Source organism: Babylonia areolata, chromosome 32 (assembly GCF_041734735.1).
Source record: "Babylonia areolata isolate BAREFJ2019XMU chromosome 32, ASM4173473v1, whole genome shotgun sequence".
In the NCBI taxonomy this organism is placed as follows: Eukaryota; Metazoa; Mollusca; class Gastropoda; order Neogastropoda; family Buccinidae; genus Babylonia; species Babylonia areolata.
This window is the reverse complement of record NC_134907.1, coordinates 18831368-18841229: the sequence shown is the minus strand read 5'-3', so window position 1 is coordinate 18841229 and position 9862 is coordinate 18831368. Positions and strand designations below refer to the sequence as shown.

The following is a 9862-nucleotide window of genomic DNA, read 5'->3' as shown; positions in this document are numbered from 1 at the left end:
TTTATTTTTACAATCGACAAATTGTCTACCCACTTCCTGATCCTGATATGTAGATTTGAACACATCCCGCTGAATCTGAAAACAGGACTGTAATTACATGAGAAGGCATTTCTTCTTCTTCGTCTCACTCCTATTCATGTTGGTGTATTGTCCTTTTACTGCAATTTTTTTTTTTTTAATTTAAAAAAATAAAAATTTGACTGTCAGTATAGCACCAGGTACGATAAGCTGACTTTCTTTTTCAACAAACATGCAGGGACATTCAGAAGAAAATTTGCAGCAATTAATTGACCTCACGTCTAACTATGGTTAATACACCGGGGGTTAAAATGAAGGGGTGGGGGGAGGGGTGGGGGGGGGGCGTTCACCCCTACCAGCTGGGTTAAAAGTCACCAGTTAAACAAGCAGATCAAGAGGTCTAATGGTTTACGGCATGTCCATGTCGTTTTGTTTGACCATGTTGTTAAACGTTATGCTGTCTGGTTGACAGGGTGTCTCTTGACCTGATTGTGGGGGATTGGGGGGGGGGGAGGAGGTTGGGAGGAGGAGGGGGGTAAAGTGTAATGTAACGGTACCAGGCGTTATTGGCCCCTGAGGGTCCCATCTGTCAATATCTCATCTGTCCACCTCGACGAGTCCTTCTCTGGGCGGCGTCTCTGATTCCACGGCACTCTGGTCAGCGTGTTGACCTCACTGTTACCTGTATTACCTGTTATACCTGTATTATCCATGGTAACACGTGTTACGTGTATTACCAAGCTGTGTCATATCTGTTACTTGTTACCTTGTTACCCGCGTTACCTGTATTACCCATGTTACTTTGTGTTATCTGTGTTACCTATGTTACATCACTGTCTGATTTGTGTTCCCCATGCTATACACACACACACACACACACACACACACACACACACACACACACATATATATATATATATATATATATATATATAAACATGCGCATACATAATTGTGTGTGTTGGAAAGGGGGGGGGGAGGGCCAGAGAGCGCCTGACTGTACTACATTCTTTTATGTTCGTGGCAGTCTGCAGCACTCTTGAGAGGTGGGGAAGGGGGAAGCAGTGAGGAGGAGGGGTGGGTGGGGGTGGGCGGTCACACATCGTCTAAACCACAAGCTCACTGGTCGGACTCGGAGGACTTACAAAGGCGGCTTCATATTCAAAAATCACCGAAGGAAAGTAAACGGTGGCTGGTTTTACCTCTTAAGTTTTGATTCAAAACTCAGCTACCCACTCCACTGTATCCCGAGTGGTGTTATAAGTGCTTTGTCTTGTGGGTGAGATGTTAAAACAATAATTTCCCACGTCAAGCACGCACTCTGCTCGCGTAAAAGAGCTCTCGGCAAAAAGATATCTGTCCCTGGGAAAATTCTGTTGGAATTTTTTTTTTCTAACTCAGATATTACATATGTATGATAGTCAGTCGTGTCCGACTATGACCATCAGAACAGCAGAGGAGGCAACTGCTGTTCCGACTATTTGGGCTAGAATTTGATTATAGTGGAGAGTGTCTTGCCCAAGTACATCCCCACTCTCTCGGCCAAGAGGGTTTTAGGACAGTCGGCGTTGGGATGGTTCCCAAAGGCCAGCTAGCCCACAAGGCTGCAGCACTAAGAGCCAGAGCAATTTTGCCTCCTAGTTTGAGAGTCATAGTCCTTCGCAAAAGACTAAGCTGTGAATGGTTTCCCATTGACTGGAGAAACCATTGATAATACAGCTCTCACTTTGCTGTTGGCCCAGATACAAACTTATGTCAATCTGTGATATAAGCCGAGTGTTGGGCCTACAGAGATTACAACAACAAAAGTAGACGGCAAAAAGTGGCGTTGTCTTGTTGTGACGCGCTGACGCACTGTACTTCACACAGAGAGAGATATATTTACTAACAACAGAATACAACAGAATAAAATAGAATACAATACAAAATCTCCATCTTCTTCTTTTTCTCGTTTGTCAGATAGACATCCCAGTTTCTTTGACGAAGGCATCTGCAAGCGGCAGGTTATTACAAAACAGTGCAATGCAATACACAAAATTTAAAGTTCAACTTCAAGATCAAAACTTCCAGTTTTAATTAATATAATGAGCATTTGTTTGATATCATCACTCATCATCATTCATTATGCCCATCGCTCCAAGTGGAGCATAGGTCATCGACGACACCTCGCTATCGCACTCTGTTCTGGGCTGTTCTGGCCATTCCAGAATAGAAATTTGTTTGATATAACGGTGGTCAAATATGGTGAAGAGAATGAACAAAGTAACACATCGGACATCTTCCTCCCTCACATTCCTTGCCCTGATAACACCCCCCACGCCCCCCCACCCCACACCCTCCACTCCTATCTGTTCGTCTGCCACCTGAGTCCTTGATCGCTAAAGCTGAGATAATCATCGGTTTATCCAAAAGAATGATCAGTTTTGTCCAACAGAACCATCTATTTATCCAATACGGAACTATATGTTTTTAATAATAATAATAGAACCAACTATTAATCTAATATAATCATCCATCTATTCAAGAGAATCATCTATTTATCTGAAAGAGGCATATGTTTACCAACGAAACCACAGTTATCCAACAGAATAATATATTTATCAAATACAACCAAAGAGAACCATCTATTTATCCAACAAAATTATATATTTATCTTATACAATCATTAATCTATCCAAAGTAGTTATCAAGCAAGATACATCATATTACGACTACAACATCCTGCACACAAACACTTTGACTAACCTACACCACCTTCTGCAGAGAAGTGGACTCACCCGGTCCGAACAAAGGCACCAATCATGTCCCCGTACATCCTGGACACGTGGTGCTCACGAGGCAGGATGGACCCGCCCAGGGGGATCTCTCCGTACAGCAGCAGCGAGTCATTGGTCAGCCCCCACAGATAGTCCACATCCAGACCGTGCGGCATGCCGGAAAACATCGTGCCCTCCGTAAGGGAAGGAACCCAGTCGAAGAAAAACAGGTATGACTTTCCAGACGATCTGGGTGAGCCCACAGACGACCTCAATGAGGATCTGGATGAAGGCGATAAGCTCCTCTTCGAGTGGTGTCGCAGCATCTTCAGTGCTGGGACGATGAAGTTGGAGTCGGTGTGCACGTCGAACACCTTGCTGACGGGTACGGAGTGCTGGGATGGGGTGCGCGGGTAGAAGTACTCGTTGTTCACAACGTCCAGGGAGTCGAGGCCGTGTCGAGGGCCCAGCTCCTGGGTCAAGGACGCTGTCAGGAACACCTGGTCCACGGCAACGTACGGGAAGAGACCTGTGTCAGGAAGGGAGGGAACCATGTCACTCAAGACACTGAACAGAATCACGCCCTCGTTGTTCAGAGTGCCCAGCAAAAAGTCGTAGTCGTAGAAACCGACAGAGTTGAGGTACTCCTCGTCCTGCAGAAGTCGAGACACGGAGTCAGGGAAGAAATCGCCGTCCACTGTGGGCACAAAGGTGACGAAATTTCCGGCCTCTGTGACGATGGAGGCGCTGTAGATGACGTCAGCAGGTAACGTCATCAGACACTGGAGGCGGTGGGCCACTGACGTCATGTTGTCGCCGCACCCCGTGACTTGGCTGAAGCGGTCAAAGGCGTCTCTGTGCAACGGGGCATTGGCGACACTCACCGTTAATGGAGGAAACACGGGCACGTGCTCTCTCTCTCTCTCTCTCTCTCTCTCTCTCTCTCTCTCTGCCCCTTTCTCTCTCTCTCACGTTCTCGATCTCTCTCTCTCTCTCTGCCTCTCTCTCTCTCTCTCACGTTCTCGATCTCTCTCCAACACAAACGTACAGATAAATAGACAGGCACCCCATAAGCAGAGGACAGTAAATGATGCAGACTTAAATCAGGCAATTTGGCCATATTTTACTTCTGTATACATAAAGGTGCAAGTACTTGCACTCATCTTGGAACATGCATGTACATCCATAATATACACATAGAGAGGGCGGGGGAGAGAGAATGAGTGTGTGTGTGTGTGTGTGTGTGTGTGTGTGTGTGTGTGTCAAAAGGAGTAATAAAGAGAGAGAAGGGCAGAGAGTGAGACTGCGAGACAGAAAGAGAAAGTAGGAGAGAGAGAAAGACAGACTGAAGACAGAAGGATCTGCCACCGAACAATGGGGACAACAGTTATGTTCATTTCTTTTAATGTTAACTCTCTCCATACGAACGGCGAAAGAGACGACGTTAACAGCGTTTCACCCCAATTACCATCATCAAAATATTGCAAGCGGAAGGCTCTTATACTGAAGAGGTGAATGTTGATAAAGAATACCACAATTCTGACGACGGAAACTAAAGGTTGGGTCATTCAAACACCCACTGGACATCCGAGGGGTACGTGTAGAGGAGAAGAGAGGACTGGCCGCACTGAGTGAGTTAAAATACAAGAAAACCAATACAAAACATTCGGTCTCTAAGATGATTGACCGGACCAACGATGTCTGTAATGACCATAATCATGGTCCCTCCCACTGAATGGAGCTGGTGGTTAACTGTCTTAAAACAAAAAAAAAACAAAAAACAACATTAGGTCTATCGAATCTGTGACCAGACCTCCAATGTAATGACCACAATCCTGCTCCCTGCAGCTCACCCTGTCAACCACACCCACACCCTGTCACCCACACCCACCCCATCATCCCACTCATGGTGAATGACCACCCGCACCCACACCCCGTAACACACCCACCCGTCATCCCGCTCACCTGCCCTGGTGGTTTAAGGAGCACCCACACCCCGTCACCCACACCCACACCCCGTCACCCACACCCACACCCCGTCACCCACACCCCGTCACCCACACCCACACCCCGTCATCCACACCCCGTCACCCACACCCACACCCCGTCACCCACACCCACACCCCGTCACCCACACCCTGTCACCCACACCCTGTCACCCACACCCCGTCATCCACAACCCGTCACCCACACCCCGTCACCCAAACCCATTCCCCGTCACCCACACCCACACCCCGTCACCCACACCCCGTCACCCACACCCACACCCCGTCACCCACATCCACACCCCGTCACCCACACCCACACCCCGTCATCCACACCCCGTCACCCACACCCTGTCACCCACACCCACACCCCGTCACCCACACCCTGTCACCCACACCGTCACCCACACCCCGTCATCCACACCCCGTCACCCACACCCACACCCCGTCATCCACACCCCGTCACCCACACCCTGTCACCCACACCGTCACCCACACCCCGTCACCCACACCCACACCCCGTCACCCACACCCCGTCACCCACACCCACACCCCGTCACCCACACCCACACCCCGTCACCCACACCCCGTCACCCACACCCACACCCCGTCACCCACACCTCGTCACCCATACCCCGTCACCCACACCCACACCCCGTCACCCACACCTCGTCACCCATACCCCGTCACCCACACCCCCACCCCGTCACCCACACCCACACCCCATCACCCAAACCCATACCCCGTCACCCACACCCCGTCACCCCCACCCCATCACCCATACCCCGTCACCCATATCCACACCCCGTCACCCACACCCTGTCACCCCCACCCCATCACCCACACCCTGCCACCCACACCGTCATCCACACCCTGTCAACCACACCCCCTCACACACACCCCGTCACCCACACCCCCTCACCCACACCCCCTCACCCACACCCCGTCACCCACACCCCCTCACCCACACCCCGTCACCCACACCCCCTCATCCACACCCATACCCACACCCTGTCGTCCACGACTTCATCCCGCTGACCTGGGCTGTTGGCTGAAGGACCAGGTGGCTTCAGCAGTCCCGCTCAGCATGACGGCCCTTTGGAAGAGCCCAGCTGAGTGCCGGCACAACGTGTGCTGACTGACGCTGGCGGACCCCGCAGACTCCCCGGCCGCCGTTACCATGGCAGCGTCCCCTCCAAAGCCCCGGATGTTGTCCTTGACCCACTTGAGAGCCAGTCGCTGATCCCACAGGCCGTAGTTACCTGGCACAGAGCGGCACGTGAAACACACGTGGTCATGGTACAGTGTGACAAATTGTCCGTGCAATGGTAGTCCTGCTGAGGCTACCACTGCTAATACTGTATTGATGACATTGCTGTATCTTGAAAGCTGAAGGTTAAAGGTCCCATAGCCTTTAAGACAATTTGAGGCGGTGATTTCATATCTATTATCACCCCAGATTGGCGGTGATTTCATATCTATTATCACCCCAAATTGGTGGTGATTTCATATCTATTATCACCCCCAAATTGGCGGTGATTTCATATCTATTATCACCCCAAATTGGCGGTGATTTTATATCTATAATATGACGGGCGCAATAGCCAAGTGGTTAAAGCGTTGGACTTTCAATCTGAGGGTACCGGGTTCGAATCTTGGTGACGGCGCCTGGTGGGTAAAGGGTGGAGATTTTCCCGATCTTTCAGGTCAACATATGTGCAGACCTACTTGTGCTTGAACTCCGTTCATGTGTATACGCAGGCAGAAGATCAAATACACACGTTAAAGATCCTGCAATCCATGTCAGTGCTTGGTGGCTTATGGAAACAAGAAGATATACCCAGCATACACTCTCCCAAAAACGGCTTATGGCTGCCTACATGAGGGGGGGGGGGGGCGGAGGGGGGGGGAACGGTCATACACGTAAAAGCCCATTCGTGTACATACGAGTGAACGTGGGAGTTGCAGCCCACGAATGAAGAAGCAGAAGAAGAAGAAGAAGAAGAAGGGATCTATTATGTCCAGGGCTTGGCACAGGAAGGCGAGGCCCAGTCCTCTTCTGCTGTTTTAAACCTTCCCCAGTCGAAGTCAGGCATGTATTCACCACCGAGGTGGAGTAAAGTGCCTTTCCCATGGACACAACACCGTGCCCGGAACGAACCCTGATCACTGGTGAACACAGGACCTAGGCCTTGCCGAGTCTGCCATTGTGACTGCCACTTGTATTGTGCAGCAAGTTGCTACAGGTATATTTCTCCCTCATGCCACCCCCTCATGGCTTAACAGCACCACACTCACACCACTCATCCTTGATTCATAATGATGACGATGATTTTCATTATTTATGATAGAGGGATGCCGATGATGACGATGATTATGTTGATAATAACAGAACGATGATGATGGTAACGGTGATGGTGTTATCAATGACAGAACGATGGCGATAATGATGATGACGTTGATTTATGATCGAGCGATGACGACAATGGGGTTGATAATAATCGAACGATGACGATGATGAAGTTGTTGATAATTATGAAACGATGACGAGGATGACGGTGACGATGTTATCAATGATAGAACACTGACGATGATGATGTCGATAACGATAGAACGACGACGATGATCACGACGCTGATGACAATGAAGACCCACAGGCGGCACCCCTGACCTGGCAGTTCCGAGGAGCCTGAGCTGAGGAAGCCCAGAGCGCCCAGTCTGTACTGGATGACCACCAGCACCACGCCCTGTTCACTGGCCACTTTCCACGCAGCGTTCTCCTGGCTGCTCCCCCCGCGAAACGATCCGCCGTGGATCCACACCATCACCGCCACCCCGCTGCCTGAAACACCACAGGACAAGACACGCATGGTAATGGCCTTGCGGAAACGCGTCAGTGAGAGAATCCGAGCACACCGATTCGAATCTCCACACTCGCAGATATTTTCTTCACTGAGTGACATTGAGTGGTAGTCTGGACGCTAGTCGTTCGGATGCGACGATAAACCGAGATACCGTGGGCAGCATGCACTTAGCGCACGTAAAAGAACCCACGGTAACAAATGTACTACAGTACATAAAAATGAACAAGGCTTCAAAAACTGTGTCTTAGGAAACTATTACAATAGTAAAGGAAGGTTAAGCTTTTGGAAGAGGCCAGAGATTTACAGATCTACATGCCTAATCAACTTCTATCAGCTGGGATTACATCCAGCGGGTGCGATGAAAAACCATTTACTATGTCAAAAATATCAATAATCTGCACTTAACATCAATGCAACAACAAAAATAGAATATCTACTTTATGATGCAAACGAAGAGAAAAGTCTTACTTCATGTGAACTGGGGGGGCGGGGGGGGGGGGGAGGGGGGTTGAAGAAGGAATGCTAAATTCCTAGAGCGACCACGCTCATCTGAATGACACCAGAGAGAGAGAGAGGCTGCCTCGGCTTCTTTCATTCAACTGCTATTTCTTTCAGCAATACCAGTAGATGCTGCTGCCATAAATACTGTTAATACTGTTCTTGTTATTCTACCTGTTCCTGCTGCTTATGCTTATCTGCTGTTGTAGCTGCTACCACTGCCGCTAATGCTACTACTACTGTTGCTGCCGTTGCTATCACTCTGCTGTTGCAGCTGCTACCGCTGTTGCTGCTTTTCCTACTGCTGCTGATCTGATGCTGCAGTTAATGGTACTGCCACAGCAACAGACCTCTGCTACAACTGTCAGGCTGCAGTTATGAGTCACTGCTGCTATCGTTGTTGCCCTGCCCTGTTGCGGCAGACTGCTGTTTCAGCTGCATGGAACAAACACAAACGTACAACAACTGCAGTCATCGGGTGCTGCAAGTCACGATACTGAAACTGCTGTTGCTGATTACTGTCAATCTCCCGCACTCCCTCTCACAGCACCGTATTGTTTAACTCTCTCCATACGAACGGCGAAAGAGACGACGTTAACAGCGTTTCACCCCAATTACCATCATCAAAATATTGCAAGTGGAAGGTTCTTATACTGAAGAGGTGAATGTTGACAAAGAATACCACAATTCTGACGACGGAAGCTAAAGGTTGGGTCATTCAGACACCCACTGGACATCCGAGGGGTCTGTGTAGAGGAGAAGAGAGGACTGGCCGTACTGAGTGAGTTAATTTGTCCTGTCAGCTGTTTCCTACCTGGATCGGACGGCGTGTGGATGTGGCTGTTGTTCCTCAGTGTCCACAGGTCCCAGGCTTCAGTCTGGTTCCACAGGACAGAGGCGTTGACAGAGTGCGGCACATAGACATCCAGGAACAGACAGTCCTCCGACATCGTCACGCCCTCTGCCTGCACGCACGCCGGCCGGAAGTAGGTGGCGTTGTACACGGCGTCGAACTCGGGCATAGCTTCCGGTAGCTGCCACCTCCGTTCACCCACCGGGGGCTGGGCGTAAGGGATGCCTCGGAAGGCGAAGTACGGAAGCCCGTTTGGGGCGATGTCTTCTGTGCCTTGCAGGACGCCGACTGGTGTGACGACATACACCACTGTGGGGGTGGTGGGGGTGACGACAAACAGGCAGACGGACAAGGTTGTTTGTAACAACACCCGTTGGAACTGGCTCGCCATGTCTTGTTTACCTGTGGGACGATTTTTTTTCTTTGTTTGGTTGGTTGGTTGGGTGTTGTTTTTTGTTGTTGTTGTTTTTTTTTTGTCGATTTGCTGTTTGTCCTTTGCCCTTAATCTTGTTGGTGTTTCTTCCGTTATTCTTGTAATTTAAAAAAAAAAAATTAGTTATTTCCCACGGATGTCTGCTATCGTGCTGCTCATTTGTAATTCTGTCGTTTTCTTTTTGGGGGAATTATTCAGTGTTGTTATCACTATGATATAATAATGTTACGTGTGTGTGTGTGTGTGTGTGTGTGTGTGTGTGTGTGTGTGTGTGTGTGTGTGTGTGTGTGTGTGTGTGTGTGTGTGTGTGTTCTTTCTTTAATCTAACGTCTTTTCACTTTGAGTGATATTAGACGTTATGGCCCAGAGGTGTGTGTGTGTGCGTGTGTGTGTGTGTGTGTGTTCTTTCTTTAATCTAACGTCTTTTCACTTTGAGTGATATTAGACGTAATAGT

At 49.4% G+C, this 9862-nt stretch overlaps 1 protein-coding gene across 1 annotated transcript; it reads right to left on the bottom strand.

Moving 5' to 3' along the window:
* Positions 1 to 581: 581 nt before the first annotated feature.
* LOC143276629 (acetylcholinesterase-like) lies at positions 582 to 9365 on the bottom strand. The gene is made up of 7 exons (XM_076581246.1): positions 8936 to 9365; positions 7431 to 7601; positions 5799 to 6021; positions 5606 to 5632; positions 4628 to 4744; positions 2796 to 3629; positions 582 to 672 (listed from the first exon to the last, which is right to left on the bottom strand). Exons 1-7 carry the CDS (start codon positions 9363 to 9365, stop codon positions 582 to 584), a joined length of 1893 nt encoding a protein of 630 aa, XP_076437361.1.
* Positions 9366 to 9862: the final 497 nt, after the last annotated feature.